The sequence below is a fragment of the Drosophila navojoa genome, chromosome 4, assembly GCF_054131105.1.
Source record: "Drosophila navojoa isolate 15081-1374.11 chromosome 4, UAZ_NAV_1.0, whole genome shotgun sequence".
NCBI lineage: Eukaryota > Metazoa > Arthropoda > Insecta > Diptera > Drosophilidae > Drosophila > Drosophila navojoa.
The window spans coordinates 12,645,509-12,673,200 of record NC_142892.1 but is presented as its reverse complement, the minus strand read 5'-3'; the positions used below and the strand labels follow the sequence as shown (position 1 = coordinate 12,673,200).

The 27,692-nt window shown below is 46.9% G+C and overlaps 4 protein-coding genes across 9 annotated transcripts in view; all 4 read right to left on the bottom strand.

Moving 5' to 3' along the window:
- Nucleotides 1–403: 403 nt before the first annotated feature.
- Nucleotides 404–15,722, bottom strand: Tmc (Transmembrane channel-like). Its single transcript, XM_030386464.2, has 19 exons — nt 15,223–15,722; nt 10,298–10,434; nt 10,194–10,234; nt 9,836–10,105; nt 9,491–9,618; nt 9,145–9,249; nt 8,566–8,754; nt 8,341–8,471; nt 8,145–8,255; nt 7,445–7,539; nt 7,254–7,350; nt 7,102–7,194; nt 6,882–7,037; nt 5,062–6,799; nt 3,490–3,594; nt 3,206–3,387; nt 2,962–3,138; nt 2,535–2,857; nt 404–2,474 (listed from the first exon to the last, which is right to left on the bottom strand). The coding sequence occupies exons 1-19, from the start codon at nt 15,484–15,486 to the stop codon at nt 835–837; spliced, it is 5,982 nt and encodes a 1,993-aa protein (XP_030242324.2). The 5' UTR covers nt 15,487–15,722; the 3' UTR covers nt 404–834.
- LOC108650503 (uncharacterized) lies at nt 12,023–13,244 on the bottom strand. The gene has a single exon (XM_018099673.3). The coding sequence runs from the start codon at nt 13,065–13,067 to the stop codon at nt 12,174–12,176; it is 894 nt and encodes a 297-aa protein (XP_017955162.1). The 5' UTR covers nt 13,068–13,244; the 3' UTR covers nt 12,023–12,173.
- On the bottom strand, nt 13,433–14,828 carry LOC108650499 (uncharacterized). The gene has a single exon (XM_018099667.3). The coding sequence runs from the start codon at nt 14,681–14,683 to the stop codon at nt 13,553–13,555; it is 1,131 nt and encodes a 376-aa protein (XP_017955156.1). The 5' UTR covers nt 14,684–14,828; the 3' UTR covers nt 13,433–13,552.
- Nucleotides 15,723–16,429: 707 nt separating the features above from the next.
- The window catches only part of LOC108650475 (capon-like protein), a 46,241-nt gene continuing 34,978 nt past the window's right edge, over nt 16,430–27,692 (bottom strand). Inside the window, exons 1-6 of one of the 6 annotated variants that reach the window (XM_030386474.2) lie at nt 25,049–26,622; nt 24,629–24,827; nt 21,847–21,962; nt 21,110–21,283; nt 20,862–20,984; nt 18,687–20,460 (exon numbers count right to left, since the gene is read on the bottom strand). In XM_030386474.2, the coding sequence (XP_030242334.1) occupies nt 19,378–20,460; nt 20,862–20,984; nt 21,110–21,283; nt 21,847–21,962; nt 24,629–24,827; nt 25,049–26,137 (2,784 nt within the window). In that variant the 5' untranslated portion in view covers nt 26,138–26,622 and the 3' untranslated portion in view covers nt 18,687–19,377. Of the gene's footprint in view, nt 18,214–18,686; nt 20,461–20,861; nt 20,985–21,109; nt 21,284–21,846; nt 21,963–24,628; nt 24,828–25,048; nt 26,623–27,692 lie in introns of those variants that run through there. The other 5 variants (XM_030386478.2, XM_030386488.2, XM_018099626.3 and 2 more) reach the window with 5 other exon arrangements.

Genomic DNA, 27,692 nt, shown 5'->3' with positions numbered 1-27,692 from the left:
GCTTACAGAGCTAACAGGTTATCGCTGCCCAACTGATAAGAGTTCGTTGTACAATAAGAGAAAGAAGGAAAGCAAAACCACTTTCAGTTTCATTGACTAATTTAATGCATGAAAAAAAATGATTGCAAAGCTTGAAGGAAAATTATTGTCAAGAGTTCTTGAAAGTCTATTTATAATAAAAATTTGTGTATTTATATAAGATTAGAAACAAAATTAGAAAAAAATGAACTCTGAACTTTAAATTTGTAAAAATATATGGTATACTATAATGCAAAAAAATATTAAAAAATATAGGTGCTTAATAAATTTTATAACGAAAATGTTCATTTATATTTCTTTTATATCACCTTTCATTTCTTTTAGAATTTACTCAACTTAATGAGTTAAAATTATAAAAGAACAATTTTGGGTATTATAATTATTATTAAATTTTTATTTGTAATTAAATTTCATATATTCATATTAATATATTCATATATTATATTTGGCTTTCTCAATTTACGAACATTTCGACCCACTGCCATAAACGGTTGGTGTCTCTGCTATTGTCAGCCATACTCAAAAGCTGACTGCTATGAAACATATGGGGCATGCATTAAATTATCAATTTCTTTAACTTCTACATTTTATTTTGCAAATAGAGATGTCATCTGATTTCAAGGAAAGCAAACTATTTTATTCAATATATATAGGTTTTGGATAGACAATTAGAGTTTTGCTAACAAGTTGTTTATAACAAGTTTAAGCTAAATTGCAAATAGGCTAAATCAATTTCATTAGTGAAGAAGACTATGTGGCTTTTGGTTTCTAAGCGAAAGAGTTCTGGAAATAGATTTAATGCTCATCGCTGTCCTCTATGTTGATCTTTATGATGTTGACCGTGGGTCCAGGTGAATCGCTGTGTTCCGGTAGTCCATTTACAGCGGCTGCCGGTGTGGTTGCTGCAGCTGCTGTTGCTGGATCCTGCTGGTCCACGATGCACTCATCGCTGCCGGTGGTGCTGATGGTAATGGTTGGTATATTATCAGACCAGATGGAGCTTTGGGAGTCTTCTCTCATGGCACGTCGCCGCTGGGAAGCACTGCGTTTGGGAAACGTTATGGGACCGGGCATATCCAGCTCCTCAAGGTCGTCCATGGTGGCCAAGGTAGGCGTCGAGCATGAGGCAGCGGCTCCTGTGGCTATTTTGACAGTTGGACGACTTGCTGCCGAGGATGTGCTGCTGCCAAAGTGCAGCGGAGCGCTGGGTGTCGGTGAGTCTGGCTCCGGTGTGGGTGGCATTTCCAATGCCGTGGCGCTCGAATTGCTCGACAAGAGCGAAGGCGGTGGCGGCGGTGTATATGCCAAGTATGTGGGCGTGGTTGGTCCTGGTGAGTCATCGGAGCCCTGCTCCACGTCGTCCTTCTTGATGTTGACTGCCTCGCGCACCAACGCCAACAAGGAACCAATTTTCTTGCGGCCCTGGCGTGATAGAGACGCCAGCTTCTCGGAGTTCATCTGGCGCTGAGTGTGCATCAGGCTGGGCGTGGGCGAGGGCAGGGCATGCGACTCACTGCCACTGGCCTGCTCGCTGTTCAGGTGCTCCGAGCTGGGCACTTGTGGTATTTCACCTGACTTACTCTTCTCCAGACTCTGCTCATCAAACTTGAAGACCTCGGGCTCGGGCTTGGCAGCCACGCTGTTTGCCTTCGATCTGTGTTTGCGGAACTTAAACTTGCCCAGGCCCAGGCCTTCCAGGTGACCACCTTCTTTTGGAGGCGTCGGCAATTCCTTGTAAGGCTTTTCCTGCTCCTCATCCTCTAGCTCCACCGGCTTCTTCTCGTCAACAATGTGAAACTGGCTTTCGGGTGGGGCCTGTTCCGCACCCATTACTGGAGGTGGCTGTGATTCCGGTTCCGGCGTCGCTGGCTTCGGGTGCTCCTCCTTGTCTCGTTTGCGACGCAGTAAACTAATGCGTCGCTCGTTGACAACGCGAGTATTCGTCTCTGCATCATGTTCACTGGGCTTGGGTGACGTCGAATCGTTGTGTGGCGGCTGCTTGTGCTTGTCCCTTTTATCCCTGAAGCTCTCCCTTTCCTTCTTCTCGTGTTTGTCGACTTTAAAGCGGCTCTTGGGATGCGGCTCTTTCACGGGAAAGTGGTCGCCCCCATCGCCGCCGTCAACGCCTGTGCCCGGACTGCTGCCTCCGCCACCACCCCCGCCATCCAGTGCCGCATTGGCTGCCGCAATGGAACCGGAACGTGCCCGCTCCTGCTTGGCAATCTGCACGATGTCCACAAGCGATGGCTTCCGAGTGCGCCGTATTTGTTGCAGGCGTGACATGCCAAAGCGCTTCTCCTTGGGCTCCTCATCGTGTGGCAGCGAGTCTTGGTGTTCAGTGTCCGTGTCATCATCATCGCGTCGCACAAAGGAGTCCTCGTCCGAGGTGGCCGAGCCCTTGCGCAGCGCCTTCTTCATGATGCGTGAGATGAGCTCTGTAGAGGTGCAAGGGAGGCTTATATACGGTTTAGTGAAATTCTTAATATTTGGCTCACCTTTTCTGGCCTGATTCTTGTACTCCTCAGTGTCGAAATCTGGCGGCTGAGTGGGCGTCACTGGCGAGGAGGCTTCGAGCACCTTGCGCCAGCGATTTGTCAGCGTGGTGGCCGTTGGTTCCGCCTGCTTAACCTCGGGTACTTTAAAAATCTTCTTGCGCTCCTCCTCTCGCTCCTTCTGCAGCTGAGTGCGCAGATCTTGATTAGCCTCGCGGAGTGCGCCCGTCAGCGAGATGAGATAGTAAATGATGAGAATGAGCAGAAGCAGCAAAGGTATGACGGTACTGGAGGACGTCAGGTAGTCCAGAGGCTCATGGAGTTGTCTGTTGATGAGAGAAAGAGACAGAAAGAGAGAGAGAGAGATTGAGTGAAAGTCAAATCCAGTAAAGCCCAGATTGGTTGGCTGTCTGATTGCATTGCTACTCACTTGGGCAGCGCGTTTCGAGTGGTATTCGTAATGAACTCGGCAATGCGATTGTATTCCGAGAACGGGCCACAGTGCCAGGAGGGGCGCAGCCAGACAATTGCATAGCCCACGGGCAGCACGCAGAGGAACAGCATGGTCAGCAGCAGCGATAAATAGAAATTGTTGGACTTGGACGCTCTGCAAGTAGCAATTGATTAAGTGAAGCCACCGATGAAGGCTAAGCCCTGGTGCTTGGAGCACTCACTTGAAGACCACCTCGTGGGGCACGTTGCAGGTGAGCACTATCCATGACCTGAAGTACATCATAATCATCAGCTTGACAAGGTTGATGAGCACCAGCCCCGGCGAGAAGAATATGCCCATCCACACCTGGCCCTGGTTATTAATCAACGTCAGGATGTTCTCGGCTATCTTAAAGTCGCCATACTGCATGTCAGACGCCACAAAAACAAAGCGCACCCATTAGTCAGCAGGTCGAGAGTTGAGAGTTGCACTGCGGGCGTCGGACTGTGCTGTGCTATCTCTTACCTGTGGAAACGTTTTCTCCATGTCCCAGCACCAGTTTTGATTGACATATCGCACAAAGAGCGCACGCAGGAAGTCGATGCACAATGGCGCCACGATGGACATCAGCTGGTGAAGAGGATTAGTGTGTTAGGGGCATGTTGCAATGAAGTACTGGCTGACCTCTGCTTAAAGCTCGCCACACGTACCGCACGCTGTGCATTGTCTTGCCGTGTCCGGCCTGGCTGCAGCTAAGGCCATGATTATAGCCGATTTGCTTGCCCCAAACTATCTGACCGAAAAACCCATTCATTTCCCAGCCGAAATTCATGCACGAACACGTGCTCGGCTCCCAGCCGTAAAGCCGCACAGCCTCACAATCCCCACAAACCCCCAACGCCCTCAATCGCAAAGCCCTAAACCCAATTTGTCCCTAACGAGGGCAGAGCTGAAAATTTTGTTATGCATAAGGCATAAATGCGCTTAACTGAAGCCTCGTAAATTGTTTAATTTATATGCCCAAATCGTTTAATAGAGATTACGTCCGCCATGTCGAGTTGACAACAACAGCAACAACAACAATAATCTGTTCATAATCAGCATCGTGTGTCCTTTTTTTTTTTTTTGTTTCCTTTGTTGATTGTTGGCTGCTGCGTCCAAAGATGTTTACAGCAACGGCCAAAAAGTAGGCCCAAAGTGAAGACCGATTGACCCTGAAAAGTTGGCTGTAGATCCCCATGAATTTGCTGGCGATTAGCCTTGAAGTTCAAAATCAAATCCTTGGCCAATCGACACTCGTTCAACAAAGGAAAAACTTGAGAAATCGATGCCAAAAGTTCAAAAATGTTTCTTATGCAAATGGGTATTGGATATAAATTTTTGGCCAGACGCCGGCTGCCAGCTGTGTCTGGTGGCTAAAAGACTCCAGAGAGCGATTAGTATGATAAAATACTTTGCTTGTCGTGTTTTCATATCCACTGGGTATGTGGAATATGTTAACATACGACCCGGCTGTCAAACTTTAGTTAGCTGCTAAAATCTTAAAGCCCAAGTCAATATTTTACTTTTATGAAACTATTAAAAATATCTTAGCTATATGAGTATTTTCTTATGCACTCAACAGAGTATCTCGTAGTCGAGCTGTATTAACAGCGTCAACCTTCTTACGTATTTTTATTTTTATCTCCCACTCTCCCTCTTCTCTCTGCCGCTATTCTACTCTCTCCCTTTGTAGCTTTTCGCCGTGGCTCCACGCACAGCCAAAATTTGATTTTTGTACATGAAAAGCGGAAAACAACATTTTTTTAAAGCATTTTCCGCACAATTTGGCTAAACGGGATTTCACGCTTGGGCGTTGCGTATCTGTAGTTGTTATCATAAACTTCGATCATATTTTAGCTTTAAATAGCTCTTTGATATGTGCCAAGTGGCAGCTGTTTATCTGGCAGAGTCCGGTGCCGGAAATGAAGCATTTGACTGCCGCAAAGGAAATTGATAGCTCCTACTGATGATGATAAATTCGTGTTTAAACTGTGGTCGGCTCGGGGCTGTTGCTAAGTAACCTCTACGCTCCACCTCATCCCTCCCAGCACTTACCCCATCGAAGACGATGACCTTTGACAGCTCCTGACCGAGGGAGGTCTCCCAGCACATGGTCGTCAGGTTCATTTGGATTTGTTTGAGTTTCATCTCAACTTCCTTCAACCGCATCATCTTTAGTTCCAGCGGGGTCTTTTTTACCGTCGTCGGATGATTGACTTCGCCGCTCAGCGTGGTGTCCAACCCATCGGGTGTGGTGCTGCCCGCAAAGATGTCTTCGCCAGGCTTCGGACACACGGTTATCACACAATATTCCAGATCCTCGTCGTCATCGTAGTAGACGGTGCTGCCCACGTCTGCTATATCATTGGCGCCTATAAAAAAGGGCGTGATGGTGGCCCCATTTCGATCAGTGTACTCAAATTCCTCGGTGGTGCTGGTGGGGCTGTAGATGGTGCTGTATTCGGTGCTGCTCGCTTCCGTGCTGAAGCTGTCCGTAGCTGTGGTTGTGGGCTCCTCTGTGGTGGTTGTGGGCCTTCTGGTGGTCGTTGTCCTTTTTGTTGTGGTTGTAGACGTCGTTGTGGTTGTGGTGGGCCGTTCTGTGGTTGTCGTTGTTCGGCTGCGTCCTCCACGCACCTGACTCAACAGGCGATTCCACTCTTCTTCGCTGAGAACTCTCTTCGGCGGCCTATACGGAGGAACGTATGTGGGTCTGCTGCTTGGCGTGCTGGCGGCTGTTGACGGCTCTGTGGCTGTGGCCGAATTAGGTCTCGTATCATTGCGATATCGTCGACTGTATTTGCTCGCATGCCAAACGGGTGGCTCGGGCACAGCTCTTCTTTTCCGTGTATTCGCTGACGGCTCATTCACTTGCTCCAGCACCTGAGCCAGTGGATCATCAGATTCCTCGGTGGTTGACTGATAGTCTTCGTCTGGATCGGCCAGCTCGGCGCCCTCGAAGTAATCGACGTAGTTGAAGTAGCTGTCGTTGCCTGGGGCCGGTGTTGTCGTTGTGGTTGAGGAGTCCAGCTCTGGCTCATCACTGCCATAATCATAGGCTGAGTCCTCATCCGTGGTGAATGGCGATTCGGTGGTCGTTGTTGTTGTTGTTGTTGTCATAGTTTGAGTAGTGCTTGTTGTTGTTGATGGCATTGCTGTAGTTGTTGTCGTTGTCGTTGTTGATGTGGGTGTTGTTGTTGTTGTTGTTGGTGTGGTTGGTGTTGTCGCCTCTGTGGTCGTTGTTGGCAAAGTAGTCCAGGGAAGTGTAGTTGGTATTGTAGTCGCTTCTGTTGTAGTTGTTGGTGGCAGAGTTGACCAAGTGGTTGTCGTTGCTTCCGTGGTGCTGGGTGTGGTTGTTGGCAATATCGCTGTGGTTGACATATTGAGTAACATCAATGTGGTTGTTATGTTTTTCGAGGTTATCCACAGATGTCTGGGTTTTGAGCATTTTATAGTTATGTTATAGCACTTGAGCCTCTGCACAGCGGATACCAACGCAGCACCCAGAGCTGTGCTCGAGTAGAGTGAGTCAGTGGTGCCCGCACCGTCGGCGCCCCAGGGCAGCCCAGTCGTCGTCAGGTCGTCGAGAGATCCATCCGAGGTGCTGTCGCTGTAGATGGGCGTGGTCGTTGTCATCGCACGGAGCGCCGCAATGGAGCTCATCAGGCTGTGCAGCTCCTGGGTGTTGGTATCGTTCTCCTGCTTCAGCAGCTGCAGCGGCTTCTCCTTGCTGGTAATCTTGTAGATGAACGAGAACATGAGCGAGTACAGATTCAGCATGTTCAGTATCATGATGCTTGGATGGTGGTGGTGCAGCAGGAGAGACGTAAATGGATTAGTGAATGGCATGGTATTAAAGAGATTTCCTGGTGGCTTACCGGGCCAGCTGCAGACGCAACTGTTGCCTGGGATGCCAGTTCTCGAACAAGCCCAGTGCCTCGAAAATCATTGGCAGGAAGAACGAGAGCAGCGTCATCGTCACGTTCACCGCGTTGCGGCTAAGCCAATTGTCATGCTTGGCCAGGTCCTCGGAACTGCCGAATGAAATAGTCAGTTATAATTAAGTGCATTGGCTGGCGAAAAGGCGAAGAGACTCACTGATTCACCAGCAATACGACTGTGGCACCTGATAATCCCAGCAAGCCCATGACCAAAATGTTCACCAGTATCCTTTGCAGGATAACGCGCCAGCTGCGAGCGTAAGACTCCAATTATAAACTGCGATTGACGCTGATTTCCTTTCGACTTACTTGCGATTATCCTTTTTCTTTTCAGCTTCCTCGAGCAGCGCCTCCTTGAAGCCAACCACAACGGATGCGATGCGATTATGCGCCGTCTCTGCGTGCCCTGTGTTGGTGTGTGTGTTGGTGTGTGAGTGTGTGTCGATGTGTTGGTGCGTTAAGCTGCTGTAATAACGGCACTCGAGGGGCATGCTACTTACCAATCATAAAGTCCCAGCCGGTGAACAGCTTCCAGGAGAACACACACTCATCATCCTTCGAGGAAAGTTTCGAATTGCGCGAGTTCTCAGCCATCCTGTCAATGCAGATAAAAGATAAAAGAGCGAAAAGTTTTTGTGTTAGCTGCCTGCGAAACATAATTGGCGCACAAATCCCAGACAGAGACTAATGCCACATAAATATGAGTACGATTCACGCATGCCGCGCACGTGCCACCAACATGTGGCTGGCTGCGCCACTGGCAAGCGGTAAGTGGTAAGTGGCAAGTGGAATGTGGCAAGTGGCAAGGTCAGTGCCGGCATCCACGCTGTTGACATTGCTACTTTGTTCAATTACGAAATCAACATAATGCCGACAAAGCCATTAAACGAAACAAGCACAGACGCTCCCCAGCTCAACTGTGCCCCATCAGCCGCACTGCCCCACCGTCTTGTGGCTCGTGTCTCGTGTCCGACTGCGTGCGTGCGTAACTCATAATGGCCAAGTTTCGGCCGATGGGCGAAACGGAAAAAGTTTTGGCTGTTTCTTGTGCTGGACACGCCTAGAGACAAGATTTGTATTATTTAATCAGCGCGATGTTCGGTTTAATTAATTAACGACCACTTTTGGCATTCGGTTTGCTTTTGTGGCTTCGATGGCCAAAGATTTAATGAAGTGTCCCGGCCCGCTCCCAGTACTCACTTGCGCAACGTGGCCACAAAGCTGTAGATGTAGACCAGGACGGCAGTTAGGAAGTAAGCCAAAGGTAACTTGTAGCCGGATGCGCTGATGCCGGAAGTGCTCGAGTAATAACTAGAAACCGGAAGTAAGATGTCAGGATAAGGACAGAGCTTCGCAATACTCGTGTTTTATTTAAAATCCTACACTCTCTGCTTACCCATAAAACATGGGCGAATACTTCAGATAGCCCTCGAATTCCCAGAATGTAAACAGATTCCCAGCCACTTTGTATTCGGGCTCGGACATGCGTTTGCGCGGATCCGCTTCATCGTGTTTGGTGGCAAAGTACTGAAAACATACATACATATAGAGAGTGTGAGAGAAAGAGAGGGGGAATATATAAATATCCCATGAGAATATTCAGTTGGGAGCGTGGACTCACCTCCGGTCCAATGACAAAGGCCACCAGCGGTATGGCTATCATAATGTTGACCCACATGAGCCAGCGCAGGAATGTAAAGTAGGATGCGACGCCGGAGCCGAAATGCGATTCGATTTCCTTGATGCGCAGCTCCCAGGGTATGAGCACTGTGAGAAAGCTGGCGGTCTCCCTTTTCCAGTGCCGCCAGCGCTGCAAATGGATATGTAGTTAGAGCGAGAGCGAGAGAGAGAGAGAGAGAGAGAGCGAGAGAGAGAGAACTGTGACTGCCTTGAGCTCGACTCCAGTCTTGTCGATTTGGTATTTTAATTGGTTTCCATGTGTACACAGAATATGCGTTTGCTGGATGTGTCGACAAGTTTTTGTGAATTATGGAGCTCTTGATTTATCTGCGCTCCATAAATTGTGTGCAAAGCATAAATATATGCAGGACACTTGTTTGGACAGTCGGGTAATGGGATCGGGGCAAGCATTTCCATCCGAGCAAAGTGTTTGCCAAGCCAAGCCATAATTGCAGGCCAACATATGCAACTATGTGTGTGTGTGTGTGTGTGGTCTGGAGTGCTGAAAGATTTTACTTACCGCTGCCATTAAAATTTTAAACCTCGCCCACAAATCTCTCGTGCTGCGTGACATGGCAAAGCGCTCCTGCAGCGCGCCCTCGTGGCGTGCCACATACGTTTTTGCCTGTCAACATCATTAAAAATGCCAGGTGAAATAGAATAGAAAAGCAAAAAAGGAAAAGAGTCGAAGGGAAAGAAATAAAAAATACATGGAAAACATGGACAAGAGGGCGAGAAAAGATTGACACATGAAATCGAAATATTTGCTGTGAATTTAATGGGCCACTAAGGCAGGCTGAGGCTAAGGCGTGAAATGCGACGCGCCCAGCTTTTGGCCTAGTTTGGCCAGGGCGAGGGCTGCCTACCTGGCGCACCAGCTTGAGCTTCTTGCGTATGGGCCATGGCTGTAGCTTGACCGACTGTATGACCTCCTTGTGTAGGCGTATATTCTCAAAGATTTGCTCCTGCGTGGACTCCTGATTGGTGCCCTCCTCTGCAAAAGCAAAAGCAAAAGCAATGTAAACATTACACATACGCCACGTTAGCCACGTGCCGCTAAATGGGCGCACGTAGCTGCTGCAATAACTACAACTGCCTCTCTCCCGTCAGCTAATCACACACGCACACACACACACACATACTCTGATTAGCCACTGGAGAGCAGCAAGTTAAGGCAAATCTTTGAAAGCATTTATTGGTCTGAGCCTTGCCTGAGCTTGTGGTATAAACACTGGAGCGCCGCCGCTCCACACTGTCCAGCACGTGATCCATGGGACTCGATGCTCGGCGCGAATTGCGACTGCCACGTTTGCCTCTGTAGCCACGCACACTGGCACGTCTCTGCATTATCGCCGATACGGAAATCGAGTAGTCCTCCTCGTCATCATCAGCATCGACGGCGCCATTTCGCTGCTGGTCGTACGGCGAGTCCTGCTGATGGTTGCTGTCGACGTCGCTGCTTTGGTTCTGTGCGTGCAAATCTGTGCACACCGAAAACAGGCGAAAATTGTGGGAAGTAATTACAATTAAGTGGGAGCTATTAGTGGTGAGCTGCCTCGTCTCGCCTACCGTTCAGTTCATAGGATCTGTTATCGTCCTGCGATGCAGTTCTAGGGGGATGAAGAGCTCGAACCTTAAACCGTTTCTCGGAATTGACTTTCATTTGAACTCACCGTCTGCCCCTCTGTCCTTTATAATATTCTCGACGCTCGTCGGCGCTGCTCTGCATTTGCCAGCCGCCCTTATCCCAATCGCATGGCGGCGCCCACGTCACGGATAATTGATGTGGAGAAGTAACGCCCGAGTTGTTCTACGAATTGTTGAATTTTAATTAAGCTCCCACTCTTCGCTTATCGAAAACGTTCACAATTAAATATGGTGTATATATTGAATATTCTTATTATTTATCTAAGGCACATTGCAAATACTTTCGGGTCTTCACTTTGCTTCTTACTATAACTAAATGTATAAGTCTTTAATCTTTAAGATTTTGCTCTTTTCAATTTCGTGCCGAGAAATGAATTTTTATTTTTTTTTGTATATTTGCTAGTTGTGCTGTCGTAACGCTTTGGAGCAGCCTTAAGCGCAGACTGAACGGCTTAGCGAACTGGTCGAACCAGCAAAGCCGCACAAACAGGACATCAAAAGGACAACGCGACACCGTAACACACACACACACACACACACGCTCAGACATTCTGCCAAGACAGGTTGAAGAGCGAGCGAGCCAGCGAACGCTAAGCGCCAAGCGAATTTTTTTCTAATAATGAATGAATATGAATGAAGCGCAAAGAACCAAACCGAACCCTACCCATGTACGCCGGACTTATCAAAGCCAAAACGTGCCCAAAACGCACACACATACATGGCATGGAATTTACATAGACACGCGCATCGGTATTGAGGTAGGAAAAGGGTCGGGGCACGCAGGACGCTCGGGCTGACCACTCGTTGACTTCCTCGCCCAGTTGGAACGAAGACGAATGAGCGCTAAAATCGCCAGCGGCATGTGATAACAACGCCAGGCGTAACCAGTTGGCCAAACCAAGGAGTCAGGCGACCAGCCAGGACATTGAATGTTCATTTAGATGGTCGACAAAGCACTGTCTGTGTATGCGTGTGTGTCTGCATGTGTGTGTGTGTCTGTGCTCGGATTGAGTCACGTTGTATTCTTGGCCAGGCTAGCCGACTGGCCTGGCATGTAAATGAAAATCAAACATGCAAGGGTTGATAAAGAAAATCGCCAATTACAATAGCAACAAACACACGCACACACACACACACACACATACATGAATACTCATACAAAGAGACGAGCATAGGACGCGCCCACTATTGAAATATGTTTTCATATAACTTTTAGTCGTTTGCCGTGTTTCGCTCTCGCTTTCATGTTTTTTACCGTAAGCGAAAGCGAAAGCGCTTTTTACCAGATTTTACTATCCTTAGACTTTTTCGACTGTCCTTTTAATTAAATGAAGTTCCGCCTGCCATGGCTTTTTAATTAACGTCCAAATTTATCTGTGCGTGCCAGAACAGACATGGCTGCCCCCTTCCCCCTCCTCCGCTGGCTGACAGCCAATCCCTTTATGCTTCGTCCCGCTGTAACTGGAAATCATGTCGCACGTGTAGCATAATTTGGTGGGTTTTATGGGTTCATTAGCCTCTGTGACAGGTGCAACGGCATTTGCAAATGTCTTTGGCCAGAGATTAAGAGTGAGAGTGAGACAGACAGACACAGAGAGAGATAGAGAGAGCGAGAGTGAGACCCGTTGACCCAAATGCCACACCCACAAGTTATAGTTATAGTTGTGTGTGTGTGTGTGTGTGTGTTTTAAGTGGTTTCCCATGTTCGATTGCAGTTTTGAGGTGCCCGCCATAAATCAAACGCCCAAACATGGTTTACGCCCGAGGCAATGCAATATATTTGGCGTATGGCTTTGACCTGAAAAGATGTTCAGCTTGGGCACTATGAAATTTGGGTTAGCCGTGTACAGCATATGAATAAATATCAACATACAAGTTCCAACAAAGATTAGTGGTTGGTGATTAGTTCAAGCGGCAAACGTCCTCCTCCGTTTTCGAGCGCCGAATGGGATAGTTTCTTGTGGACACCCGCTTGTATTGGGGCCCATGCTTCACCGTATGATCCATGAGGGAGCTGCAGCTCATGCTGGTGTTGGCCAGATGCAAGCGCACCTCCTTGGCCGAGTTAGAGCTATCCGCACTCCTCGAGCGTCGACATATTCTGTACTTGTGCGCTGTCTTCTTCACCATCGATGGGACCGGATGGGAGCTTAGCTCCTGGGCGCTCTCTAAATTGTTACGCATAATTTGGCGTGCAAACTTGGCCAGCACCTCCTGCTTGAGATGCTTGCCCTTGAGCGGTCCATGGCGACAGTTTTCGCGAATCCAGCGGCGCACCTTGCGACAGCCCAAGTAGACGCTGTGCGATTCGGATATGTGTGGCGGTATATTCTTCAGCATGCCTTTGTCGCTCAGCTCGCCAAAGCCCAGATCGAATATGTTGCGATGCAGCCGTTTCGGCGGCTCTGAGTCAGTCGTCGGACCCATCGCATCCTCCAAACGCTCCTCATTGAAGCGACGATCCTCCGCCGTGCAATAGTTCCAGTCCTTGAAGCTGAGGCCGTGATCCGTTATCTTGAACTGCACCTGCAGCATATCGCTGAAGCTAATCCGGAATATGTGCAACAGCTTGCCATGCTGATGCAGCACTGAGAAGTACAGACAGTAGGGATGCGGCAGCTGGATAGTTCCGTTGCCATGAAACCGATTGTTGTGGAACTGTCCCAAGTACTTGGTGCCATCCGGGTAGACGTAAAGGCCATAGTTCTGCATGCCGAGCTCGTCGCAGTTGCCATAGAACTTGGAGCCGGTCAGCACGCCCGACGTTTTCGATGATCTAGCTGCTAGTCTATCCATTTGTGCAATATAGTATATTTATATTTGCTTATATTCGTGTTAATATTAATTATTATTTTCACAACTTGAAGTGTCAAAATGTTCAAACCAGAAAGCCAATTTTTTTGTATTTCTATTTTACATTTAACTTGTTATCAGGGTGAGTTTTCAATTTGATTGACAGATTTTCATCCAATGTTGAAAAAGTATTATTCGGGTGGACATTACGTTTCTAAAACTGTCATGCATAAGAAAACTTATCATATTTTAGATACCAAATATGGTATACCTTACAGCACATACATATTTCTTTATATAAGAATGACAGCCCTAACCTTTCTTCCTTTTTATACAAAAAATTGCAATACTATATTGAAACCAATCTTCACTTATTCCTTCACGACGAACATTTATTTTGTATATCAAAATATTTTATATTATAATTCCCGATTGTTTTTATTTCTACTTGAATTTACTTTGGAAACTTAATTGAATCATACTTGATATTAAAATTCAAACACTGATTGACGTATGTCCGCAAAGCTAGCCGGACGCTTCATGTTCGATTGGACCACGTACAAGCTTTCGGCATGCTTCTTGCCCGCCAGTTCCATCGCCGCTTCGTAGTAGGTTCTCACGTTCGTTTTGAGGTTCTTCTCCGACATGCTCTTGGAGATGGTGCAGGAGACGCCAGAGTCGCCGCCTCGCGGATCTGAGCTGCTCGTCCACACGCGATCCCTTGGCATTGGTGGCATTGTGCCGGTCTCACGACTGTTTATCCACGCTGTTTTGTGCTCCTCCGCTTTGACCTGCTCCTTGGCGATGTGATCGTCCAGGCAGAGCTCGGTGGCGTTTAGCATTTGGAATGACGGGCGCTCATATCGCGGCTGCTCTGTGTCCACCGGCAGCTTCTCGTGGCACACTTTGGGGAAGTAGCGACTGCGATTGATCTCCTGGTTGGGTGCGTAGATGGCGATGTCCTTCAGTTGGCCCAACTCAGTTTCCAGATTGTTCTTGACAATATCCCTGCAAAAACTGGGCAGCGGCTCTATAAAGTCCGCAAACGGCTGGGTACGACAGTACCGCATTATCCAATCCCTCTCCTGCGCGCAGCCAATGTAAAGGGCCTTTGTAAATGGCGGCTCCCTATCGAACAGCCAGCCAGAGGCAGAATTGTAGAGCCCCTCCTCTACATCGAAGCACTTTGCCGGCACTTGTCGTGGCGGCAAACTCTTGGTCAGATACGCCGTGGGACCCACTGGCTGCTGGCCATAGTGCCGCTCCGCCTGATAGCGACGATCGCTCGGCGTCAAATAGTCCCATTCATCGCTCACAAACTGATCGTTCTCGAAGGAGCCCTTCACATGCAAGCCATCGCTGAACCACATATCCTCAACGTTCACCAGTTTGCCGTTCTTGAACTCGCCCTTGATTGTGAGGCGATAGGGCGGGGCCAGCTTCAGGTGGCCGAAGCCATGGAATTTGCCATTCGAAAACCTGCCCCTATACTCGCTGCCGTCCGGATAACGATAGCTGCCAAAGCCATCCATCATACGCACCGAGGAGTTCCACGATCCCTCAAAGCTGCTGCCGGTCAGAAAATTCATCGATGTCACATCTCCCGCTTCCCCCGCCATTGCGCTAAGAATTTCTATTGGTTTTTAGTATTTGCTCCGTTGAAAAATAGTGTTGTGCGTTTTTGTACTTTTTTTTTTAAAGCTTAAAGTAAAGTAGACAACATGTTTTTCCGAAAGCCTCTATGACAACTAATGGGTCAGCCAGCTGACGTCCGGCTTACTGAGATTCCACTTAAGCAATTAAGCCATAATGAGTGAGCGTGACAATGCGTGGGCAAGCCTCTCGACCTGTTTGCTCAACGCCCTTCTATGCCCAGGTAATTAAGCTATTAGCTTTATATACCCTATTTTGCTAAAGTGGCTGACAATGAGTATCATAAAGTGTGACTAGGACTTTTATAAGGTCTTTTAGCAGGGTCAAGCTTCAATAGTTGTGGCCAAGTTAAGCGATTTTCGGTGACTCTTTTTATCCGTATATAAATATCTGCGCTTGGCCCGTTGTTGTTGCCGTTGGCAGCTCTTGTGTGGCCTGTGGGTCTGCACGTGCTCTGGCCAAATCGTAAGCACTCCCTGGTGTATAGTAAATCATGTTCACTTACCTCACTGTTGGCGCCCGTAACGTTGGCGCTGCTGCCCCCACCTCCGCCGCCACCAGCAGCACCAGCAGCACCAGCAGCACCACTCACGCAACGAAAGTCCACAGAACCACCTGATGAACGCCGTGGTTTGCTGATGTCCAAGCGGAGTATGCCAGGCTTGGGACGACGCGGCTCGGCGGCTGGTGTGCTGCGCATGGAGTCGGCCGAATCCAGCGCTGCGTTGGCCATCGATGGCTCCGCGTTGTCCGTCGACTGGCTATGCATGGTCGGCTTGGTTGCTCTGGCGAATTCACTGAGTGCCGCGCACACGTCCGCTGTGCAGCGCCAACGCGAACGTACTATATCCCTGTCCTGGTCGAGGGAAGCAACAATTACGCGCCCAGTCGACAGCCGCAGCAGCAGCGAAAATAAAATGTGAATTAAACGCGTCGACGTTGGCGTTGAAGCCACGCAATAAATGTGAATGTGAATGTGCCAGTGAATGTGCGAATGTGAATGTGAATGACGTTGGCAGAAGCACAGGACACAACAGGACACGTGGCACTTTCAACTGTTTCTTGTTGCTGTCACATAGCTCACATGTTCTTCATGTTGTGCGCTCACTCTATGCGTGTCTATAAATACGTATGTGTGTATGAGTGTGTGTGTGGACTTCCTGTTTTCAGGGTCGTCGCGCTGCCTACACATTTACATGGCTTTTAGCTCTGTATAATTATGTCCGCTGCCTGTGCCCCAAAAAGTTTCAAAAACCAACAAACAAAAAAAAAAAACAAAAAATAATATTACAAAAGTAAAAAGTGAAAATATCGCATGTCGCGCTTTTCATTTTTCATTTTCATGCGCTCCATTAGTGCGCTTCTTTTGCTTTTAGTCAGAGCGCTGCCCCGCATCGCCCCCGCACCGCCCACAAATGTCGTCGTTTGTAATTATGACCGCACACATAAGTCGCCTTGGGTGGGTTTTCTAATTTTCAATATACGATGTACGCCCACTGGCCGCCCAATGACCAAGCGCATGAGTGCGCTTGTTAGCTGCCAGCTGCCAGCCAAGCCCACTTGCTGTGCCATGTCCCATGTCCTGTTGCCCGCCCCTCAGCGTCCAGCTGATATGCAACGCTTGGCTCCATTACATGCCCAGCACGTTAAATTAATTGAACAGCAAAGTGTGCAACAGCAACAACAATAACAAATTAAAAACTGCATGTACGTTTAGTTTTTATTACTCACTTTATTCTGTGGCAGAACTTAAAAACATAAAATGGAATTAATCTATTATTAGATAGTTGTGTAAAATGCGCTTGGAATGATTCACTTGTACATAAAAACAAATGCGATTGTATGTGTATGTGTGTGCGTTTTCTATTTATGCTTAGTACAAATTTAAGTTTCAGTCTCAAAAATTGTTGCATAAATTAACTAAAACATTTAAAATCTCGTTTAAAAATTTCCAAACTTCTTTAATTATAGATAGCTTAAAATCGTTAGGGAAATCGTCACTTACTATAGCACTAAGGCGCATTTAGCAGGGAATTCCCGCTGAATTCTCTGCTGAATGCGCCTTATTAAAGTTCTACATATATGTTAAATGCTAACTTATTTCATTAAACTTTCAATGATGTCAAAGTGTTGAGTGCAGCCCAAATCGTTTTACTTTGCACTCGATCTTTAAGCTGGTTTGATCCGTGTTACTACGCCGGCTTGCTCTGGCTGTCCGTTTAAATCCACTCCAGCTGCGGCAATCACGTATACGCCGCATAGCCCGACGGCGTAAATTTATAGAGTGTCGCCCAAAAATCGCTCGCACACAAAACGAGGGCCGCATAAAAGTAAAATCGATTTATGCATAAAAATGTTTCATGCTGAAAAATGTGTGAATAGCAAACATTTGAGCTGCTGCGGCTCCTGGTGCTACTCCAGTGAGCCAAGGTGTGTGTGTGTGTGTAAGTGTGTTCATGTATGTTGTGTTTTGCTTGGCTTATTTACTTAACCATTCAGTTTCCAGCAGGCAAATCCGGCAGGCAGCTGCTGCAGCTCTCTCCATTTTCCGGCTGCCACTCGGAGCACCCGGTTTGCTCTTTTTGCATGTTGTGTTTGCTTAGCTTAATAACCAGTTTTTCTCAAACATGAAAAGTTGGCCAAGTTAAGCAGCAATTGCGGTGCTTTTATGATGTTTCGTTTCGTTTCGTTTTTGTTTCGTTGGAGCCAAGCAGGCGTTTGATAAATGCGTTCGCTTTGTCCGCATAATGAATAGCTTGTCTTCCTGAATTGAACGTCCGCTTGTTTACCTGCCTTTTATTTGTGTGTGAGTGTGTGTGTGTGTGCTTGTCTGTGTCTGTGTCTGTGTCTTACATGCCAAATACTTTTACTTAGTTTATTAATACTTAAATACACATTGAGCTTAAGCCTTATGCTCGCTAATTGACTTACGTCTACGGCTATTTACTACTTGTATCTTGCTTTGATCTTAACTCTTCGAGCGTGTGTGAGTGCGTGTTTGTGTATGTTCATGGCATTTCAATGAGCATGTCGTTCGTTTTGGGTTAATTTGGTCATTTAGTCTATTGATTTTCATACTCGCTAACCTAAGTTTGTGTATATATATATGTATAAGTAACTGGCTACTTGGCTTGATAAAAGCTCCGTTACCTAGGGCTATGCTTAAAAAAAACGCACTTAACAGCTAATAAACGCACACATTACGGCTGGCAGGGAGCTGAAGTTAAAATGTTGTCACTTTGCCCAAACGCATGCCAAGCAATTTACGACGTTTTTTGGCGCTCAACTTAGTCCAAATGGTGCTGCTGCCCTCGACGAGCAGAAATTCATCGCATAAATCATCCGTTTCCTTCACCATGCCGCCATAGAAATGATCCTCCTGATACTTCTCAGAGCGCGAATCGCCCGAGACGAAGCCGCTCTCGGGGCGGGACAGGGAGGCGGTGTGCCAGGGCAGCTGTTGAAACCAGCGGGCCACTTTGGCCGTCGACGAGAGCTGTGGAAATGAGTCGGGCATAAACAAAAAGTCAGTGTGAAAATTTATGCAAATGAGTTATGTGCGCAAATTGCTGTCCACCAACACCAAAGACGACAGGAGAGGGAAGCGGGAGTGTGGGAGGGGGAGCCTAAGAAAGAAAAGTGAAAAACGGCGACACTTGTTTTTTTTTCTGTTCGTTTTCTCATTGCTGCACTCTCTGCTTGCCTTCGTTTTTCATTTATCACTCTAAATTTATGCACTGCCTGCTCGGCCGTTCATTATCCAACGTGGTGTATGCGTAATACAAATGCGCTGGAAAGTATGCAGCAGATTTTTTATTCACTGCGCTCGAAAGTATGCAATGCTTTTTTTCGCTCGCTGCCGATGTAAAACTCATTAGTGAAATTGTCCTACGCTGCGAAAAGTGACAATTATTAATGAACATAATGATAATATATTGAGAATATTTGGAATTTTTTTCCATATAGAAATTAATTGTTTTATATGCTTTTTATATTTTATTGTTGTTGCTTGTTGTTTGCCTGTATTGATTTGTTTGTAGCTTAAAGTTTAGTTGATAAATTAAATTGTATATTATACATTGAACATTTGCTGCAATCAAATTAACTTTGTGTTTGTTTACGAAATTCGTTCACATAATGTTTATAATTATTGAGCCTTTTTTAGATTTGTTGAGCAAACATTTGTGGAAGAGTTTTGCATAAACATAACATTTACATAACAACAGTTCACTAAATAGATTTTAGCTAAAATAATTTTCAGAGCTTAGCAACTATTTACTTTGACACTTTAAAGGGAAGAGCAAATACTTTCATAGTTAATTAATATATTTCTGTGTATATTTAAATATATTATGTATGTATATTTATTTATTTATTTCATGATATGCTGCAGTTGTAGTATCTTCTTCTGTTCACTTTGAAAAAGAGGCAGGACTAGAATTTCGAACAACTTAAAATGCAAACTAATAAACAAGTTGAGCTCTATTATTTAATACTGTTACTCAAACGCTCACATACTCATACTCAAACTCATGTTCATACTCATACTCATACTCATACTCATATTCATACTCATTCACACACTCTCAGACAACCTTAACTTAATTTGACTATCTGTAGCTAAGAGCTGGTCCACTCTCAGTGTTTGTTGGCGTCCCGCTCACTTGGTGGTGTGCCTGGCCCAGGCGGTGCGCTGCACTTGGCTCATCATTTGGCTGCGATTGGGCACCTTTTCGCTGGTGCTGCGTGTTATAAAACTGGGCGTGGCCGATAGCTTACGCTGATGACCCGCCTCATCCGTTACACGCAGCAGCACGGTATTGAAGCGGGTTTCTCTTGAATTGTTATTGTTGCCTCCATTGCCATTGCCATTCCCGTTGTTGTTGTTGTTGTTATTGCCGTTGCTGCTGCTCGGGCTGATATTATTATTACAGCTGCGTTGACGCGGCGACGACGGTGAATCCAATGTGGAGGAGCTGCGACTCGTGTCTCTGGTGCTTGAGGAGCCGCCGCAGGCCAAGCCAGCCAAATTGCCATTCGACACGGCCACCTTCAGCTGCTCCTCCAGGTTGTTCAGATTCTGCTCTATGCTCAGACGCAGGTCGTCGTTCAGCATGGAGCTGCCGGCAAATGAGTTGCGTGTCAGCGTGCCCAACGGCGACGGTGTCAACGTGCCGGCGTTCATTCCGCTCGCCGAGGCCAGAAAATTGAATCCGCCCGCTGCATTGTTGTTGGGCGTGGCTGGCGTGCAGGACAGCGGATTCACGAAGAAGTAGGAATTGTGCGGCGAGGCCGATGGCGTCTGTGTCTGCGTCTGCTGCGCAGCATTCGCATTAAGATTCATTGCCTGCAGGCGATTCAACAGCTCCTGGTTGACCTGAAACAGATCCTTGGACAGTGCATCCTGCTGCTGCTGCTGTTGCTGCTGCTGCAGCTGATTGCTGATGGTCTGCAGCTGGCTCATCGAGGGATATGAATTGCTGCCACTGGCGCCGCCACCAGACGTCAGCGGCGGCGTCGGAGGCGTCAGTTGCGACTGCTGCGCCGTGGACGTGGACGATGTCTGCTGCAGACTCTGCAGATTCTGTAGATTTTGGCTCTGCTGATTGAGGCCGCTGAGCTGGTGACTCAGCGAGGTCAACTGCTGATTGATGTTGCCCAGATTGTTGATCTGCTGGTTGATGGTGGCCAGGTTGTTGTTGTTGCTGGTCGCCTGGAGCAGCAGCTGCAGCTGTGACTGCTGCTGTTGGAAAGGGTATCGCAAGTCATTAACTCTGCAGCTTAACTTAATCAATGAACAACAAGAACAACAAGAACAGCAAACGAACAACAAACAATCAATAAAACGTGCAAAAGAAAACGCAAATCGGGAGAACGGGCGGATCGGGCAGCAAAGTAAAATAAACATGCATAGGGCTCGCCGAGCACCCAGAATTCTTATTTATTTTTCTTTCATAAATTGTGTTAATTTCCGAATAATGAAGGCAACCAAATTATGAAGGCATAAATTAAAGCGCAGTTTGTTTACGGCAACTGGGGCAAATGAACATAAACTCTCAAGTTAACTCGGCACGTTCAGGGATCACAATACTTATGCATATAAATATAGATACAGCTATGGGGTGTACTCAAATATGGACTCACCTGTGGTGCCATGCCGATGTTCGCAGAGGTCAGACCCGCTGTCTGCTGCTCGTTGTAAGCGCCCAGCGATGCCAAATGCTCGAGCAGCTCCCGATTCTGTTGCAGCAGCTGCTGCGTGCGCGCCTGAAAGAGAGCGAGATAGAGAAAGAGAAAGGGAGAGGTTGAGAGAGAGAGAGAGAGAGAAAAGATAGAGATGGAGTGTTAGTACATTTTTTATATTATGATAATTTGGTTATTGTGTCACTCACCTGCGCCTCGATGCGCGCATTAGTCTCCGAGATGAGCTGTTCGCGCACCAGCATCAATTGTCCAAGTGCCTGACGGGTCTGCTGCGCCTGCGCCTCCAGCTGGTCCTTCAGCTGGGATATCTCAGTGCGCGGCGATGAGGGAGAAACTGCGGATTTGTCGTCCACGTCGCACTGCTTGTCGAATAAAATATGAATATTATTTTAAAATTGGATGTTTAATATCTAAATCTAAATAAATTGGTATTTCGAAAGTATTTTGTTTATGCAACATTTTTTGTTGTCTGCATCTAAATATTTTTGTATATCTTTTAAGCTAATACTCATAAAAAATCCAATTTTTACAGCTTCTCAAAATATTTGTTCGACTTTGCGATTTTATTTATTTATTTATATAAAATATTTTTACATAGTCACGGGGCTTTCATAAGCGTGAAATGAGCGATTTTAATGTTACTTTCTTGTTTACACTTTTGTCTCGGCTAAGTAAACAACGGATTCCTGGCCGAATGCGAATGCGAGTACCAATTTATAGGAATGACCTAAACGAAATACTCTAATGGATTCTATTTTTTGCGCATTTATGGCATTTAAATTGGCAACGGGGCCATTATTTCATTTAATTTGCTGATAAGTATTTAATAAGTATGCTGGATTTGGGATTTCGATATGGATATGGGCTAGCTACGCTTATAGTTGTGTCTATGGTATGGGGCATAAAGGCATTTCATTTCACTTACCAGCAGGCTGGTCGATTTGCGTAGACTCGACTGCGTTGGCAGCAGCTCCAAGTGGTTCGGTCGCTGTGGCTGCTGTGACTGCGTGTGGTTCAAATCGGGCGTTATGCCCAAGTGCTCTATAAATAATCGGAAATGGGCACAGAATTAGTGGGCAGCTGACAGAAGGCACTGCATGTTCGGCCAAATGGAGCGTGTAAATTGACCGAGCAAGCCCAACCATTTGTCAAGGTCACTGCACACACTCGCACACCCACACACACACACACATGCACTTACACATCCAGACATTCATTCATTGGCTAGCGCAGCACACCTGCTGCTACTTGGTCTGGCTAACGCTTAATTTCCACTTAATTACAACAGCTTGATTTCAATATTTGTTTTGGTTATGCTACGTGTACAATAAATAATGATATAATTATCCCAGCATAGCCCACAAGCAGCCACCGTTTGCTGCTCACCTCTCTTTGGTGATCCTGCTCTATTCATTGTTTTGTTTATTTTGCATTTTCATTTCGCTGCGATATTTGATTTGTGTGCAAAATATTTCAACCATTTTCGTTAGGCAGAAAATTTTGCAAATCATTTGCTGTGCCCCGGCTTTTGTAGTAGAAACCGCGCGTGTTTCGTGAAACAGCGATTGGCGCTGGCAAGTCGTGGGCCATCGTTAATCTCCATTTGAGGATCGTATAAAGTATATTTGCCATTTCGGCTGTTGGCTGCTTCGCACCTGGGCACATGTTAATAACTGCGAACTGTTTCACTTGAGCTGGCCTTACATTTCCTACACATTTCCCCACAGCATGTAAATTAATTTGGCGTGTTTAATTGTTCATATAAAACTAAATTATGCCCCTCACACAAATTGCCTCGCTGAACTTTCGCAATTTCCGGCAAGGACGCGTGCTAGAAATAAATCTCATGTGCAATATGGAATTATATAGGTATTGAGAACAAGACACATATGCTTGACAGATCTTTTCATCTAGTGATTCATAAATTTTACAATCCATATGACCTAATTAGCTAAGAAAAAAGTATACTAAAATATGGTACATCCCATTCAATTACTATAAATTATGAATATTTCTAGATAATGTTTTGCAAATGCTGGAATTACTGAAAGAGATAAAGATATATATCTATAACTATATCTATATCTATATCTATATAGCTGAATGGCTTCCTTAACTTTATTGCTGCTTAAGTTGCATTGAGCTAATCAAAATTTGATAAAGTCCAAGGCAAAAGCCTTGGCAGAGCAAGCTTTAAGGGCAGCGATTTAACAATGCCCTGTTTAGTTTTACTGTGCCTTGTAAGACATTCAACTTGCTTAACTGCCCCGACAACTGGCTCTCTATTATCATTGTTCAATCTCTCGACGAAGACACACAAAGGCAGCATCTGCTGTGCACAAGACAGCAGTCAAGATAAAGCACACACACACACACGCACACAAGCGCATAAATATATACACAAATGTATTAGTAAAAGCCAAACAGACGCGACCAAATATATGAATATTAACAAAATTACAAGACTGAAAATGTGAGAGAGAGAGAGGAAAAGTGAGTGGAAGGGAGAGAGAGACATTGCTTATATATAAAATACAAAAGTAAATAAATTATTTTTGGCACACGACTCTCGGCCCAAAGACATGCCAAAATGCTAAATGAACGCCTCCACACACACACACACACACGTATATATATGTATATATAGCTGCTGCTCCTCCTGCAGTTGTGGCAGCCACGTGATTTGTGCGTGTTGCAAGTAACCTGGCGACAAAGTTTCGGTTTTGTCTTACCTATTACCCGCTACCTGCTACCTGTTACCTGTTAATGCCAGCATCAGCCAGCCAGCGCTTCCCGAGTTACTTTAAGCTACTTGACTACATTCTAAAGCTATTTCTGGGAATGCTTTTCCATATTTTTTTTTAGCTTGTGTCGTCTTACGGCGAATTATCGCGAAACGGAACGAAAATATTTCTTTGCCCCTTTCTTATATTCAGCTTGATGACGTCAAGTGGCAGAGAAAAATGTGAAAAGCCGCTTTGAGTTGATTGAAAATGTAAGAAATACGTGGAAATTACCTAACGCTCAGCACACACTTTCAGCCAGCCGTTGGCTCAATTTATCAATAAATATTCATTATGTACATACATATAAATATGTTTATATACTTGTATATATGCTGGGTCTTTTGCTACGCTAATGAAAAATATTAAATTGTTTTATGGGCCCATTAACGTTTGCTCTTAATTGTTCAATAATTTCTGCTCAATTCGGAAATATGCCATATTTGAATGTCAACAAATTTTGGTGCCGGAAAACCGTTTGCCCCTCTCGCTGGCGGAATGCAATTTAAATGCAAATTTGCGACTCGCATTGAACGGAATTCAAATTTAAAGAGCACAAGAAATTTGCATTGAAATGCCAAACTGAATTGCAAAACTAATGCAATCAGCTGCTGTCCAGGGTGTTCTCGGTCTGTGGCCCAGGGCCGCCCACAAGTGGCCGGCATCGTGTCGAGAGCATCGCATTGCAGTCGACGACGATGCGCCCCAGGAAGCGGCCGATGGCGTCGACAGCGCCAGCTTTTCATTTATTTATTGGCCCACAGTCTGTACAGCGTACAACGACCCAGTGTGAAGGGAAGGGGTTCATCAGACGGTTTATCTGTTGAGAAAATTGCATGTGCCATGCACTCGCACTCCCACACACACATACACAATAAAAGAGAGAGAGAGAGAGCGTAGCATTCATATGCGATTAACATTTACCTTTCTTTGGCGTCTCGCTGGTTAGAACGCCTCCACCTTCGCTGAGCTGCTGCTCGCTGATTTGCTCCACATCCAGCAGCTCCGACGATGAGACATCGGAGCGTTCGTCATTGGGCTCCAGGGAATTCTTATGAAGATTAAATTTGTGGCACACTTCAAAGGCTTGTCCGACGGTGCGCACAATGCGCATGGCCTGAGACTGCAAAAGACAAAGGGAGACACAGAGACAGCAATCAGTGAGCGTAACAGGACCACAATGTATGCATATGTATTTGTGCACATGTGCTGGCTAAGAGGGTTAGCAGCAGCAATTAATATCAAGCCGCACAGCTGGCAATTAACGCACTGGCCAGGCTGACAGCGACAGCTGCGGCAAGACAAAGCAAATTACGCATACGCCCCGTGACGCGGCGTACCCACCTCCGGATCACTGGCAGCACAGCCGCTCTGAATAGCATCCTTTGTTCGATTACTGCACACACTATCACAGTCCAGGCCGTGACCCATTTGCGGCACGTTGGTGCGCTCGAGCGGCGAGCTGCGACGCCGCTGTCGCTCCAGCCGCTGTTCACTCACCATGGCCGCTGACATGGCCATGACCACGGGCGAGAGGCCCGCCTCGATGGGCTCGCGAAAGGAGAGCTTCTTGCGCGGCTTATCCGTCTTGGGTCGCTCCAGCATAATGCTGCTCGCCGTGGCCGCAGCCGCTGCCTGGACGCCGCTGCCGCCGCTGCTCAGGCTGGAGCTGCTCTGCTCGTAATGCGAGTCGCTGAGACTTTTGCGACGCTGCAGCTGGTGTCGCTGCTCGGAGCGCTGGTAGAGCTGCTGGGCGCGACGCAGCGCCTCCGGCGAGGCCGCGTAATGGTCGCTGGGCAACCGCTTGAACTTGAGCCGCGCCTTCAGCACATCGCCGCCATTGCAGTCCCGGGCGGCGTGCGTGGGCGTCGGCTTGTGCGCCTTGGCCACCGGCTGCTCCTTCTTGATGAGATACACAGTGTTTTCGTCGTCGTTGAAGAGTATGTGCCGTGGCTTGCTGTCTATGTAGGTGTCGTCAAGGAAACGCTGTGGCTGGGGCGAGCTGAGCGCATTTGTGCGCGGCACCAGCTCGCTGTCCACGCAGCCAATTAGCTCTCGGATGTCCAGGCTCTTGTTGCGCGACAGCTGCTTCTGTTTGCGCTGCGTCCGCTTGGCCTCCGAGACCGGGGATTGCGGCGGCTTATCCTTCTGCAGCTTGTCCTTGTCGCCCACGAGCATGTCGCGTATGAGGCCGCCGCCGCTGCGAAAGATGTTGCGATGGTAGTGCACCTCGGCGGGCTTCTCGCCAGCTGCTGTGCTCGGCTCCGGCTCCGGCTTGCGGCTACGGCTGCGTGACCAGGGCAGAAAGTCAAAGGCCTTGGTGATGGGACTGCGCGGATTGGCCGAGTCCGCCAGCTGCTGCTGTCGCTGCTTGTCGCGCTTCAGCGGGGGCGTACCGTTGGCGGCCATGGCAGAGCTCTTCTCGTGCTTCATGGCCAGCCGTGCATGCGTTCACTGATCCGCCAAAGTTAGCCGAAGAGCAGCAAGGTTTTCTAGTTGGAAAACAACAACTTGGCCAACTTGGCTTGTCGACACTTTCGCCGGACTTTTCACACGACTTTTCCTCGAACTCTTCTCGCACTCGCGCACTTTTCGCACTACTAAGTTCAATGCTGTTCAATATTTGTTTTCAATAGTATTTATTATCGGCGCCAATTAAGAGGCTATTAATTTCATAATTGTTTAGCTGTCTGCAGACTGGGTTGGCTCCTTGGTTCAGGCCATTCACACACATTGCCATTTTTCGCACCTTTAGTGCGAATGTTTTGTTTTTGTTTGTTATTTTTGTCTTGTTCGCCCTTCGATTTTGAGGTGCTTTGCACTAGATGTATCTATCATATAGTATTTGGCATACGGCGCGTATGCGTTATATAGTATTCATATTGAATTATTTCCGTCGATTGCCCGCACAGCTCTCAATTGTTGTTGCCTATATTTGTAGTTGAATATTTTGTAGTTATTTGTTTTCGATGGCTGCTCGTTTTGCACAGTGTATATATGTACATATATGTATGTATTTATTTGCATTCATGTATATACATTGCAGTTGTAATTGCATTTACATTTGAATTTGTTTTTCTGCCAGCATGAGGCTCGACTCCTGACTGTCAATCTGTTTGGATTTTGTTTGGGTTAATCATTGTCAGCGCGCTGAAACCTAAAGTGAATTCCCATTCCCATGAATCGGCTCTCGCCGCCAGCTAATGTGTTTGGCTGCAGTTTGACTGGCACGCAGACAACAGCTCGAAGGTCTCTGAAGCTAAAAATACGCTCGCTCGATTACGCATCGAAAGAGTTGCTTCTCTGGCGAAATTCCGCCTTAACTTTCTTCTGAGTCGGCTTAATTGAGCTGTGTGTATTTCGCAGCTAACAACTGTGATTGCGCCATCAATCATTGAACGGGAATTTTCGCTTGAACTACGCCTGCTGTTGCCAAGAGGCGACTCATTTGGCATGTCCGTCAATTCGAGCATTTGCTGACCACAAATTGAGCACTTTGCAGGGCAACAACAACAGCAACAACAGCAGCAATGCCAGCTAGCAGTAACAACTTTAACGAGACATTAACAGGAGACATCAAATTGAATTATTCTGACAGGCGCGGACAGAATTAGTTTCGCCAATGCGCAGTACTCAAAGCAAATTACAAAATGCCGCGGCACTTAAGTCACCGCGCCACAGAGTGTGTGTGCGGCTATAAATATATAGTTTGCAAGTTAATTATAAAGTAAACCAACTGTTGACGGCATATCACTCTATTCGCCCTTCGCACAGCGCAAACATTGCGCATACGCTGCGTGTGCCGGCAAATTTGTCTAACGAAGTGGCAAAGGTGTCGATGGATTGCCTGGTTGTGCGTCCGTCTGTCTGCACGTCTGTTCGTCTGTCTTGTCGGTTGTCTGTCTATTTAACTGCGTGTCCATTCGCCTGACTGCACACACACACAAACACACACAAGTCAATCCGTGCGCATTCTGCTGACGCAGCA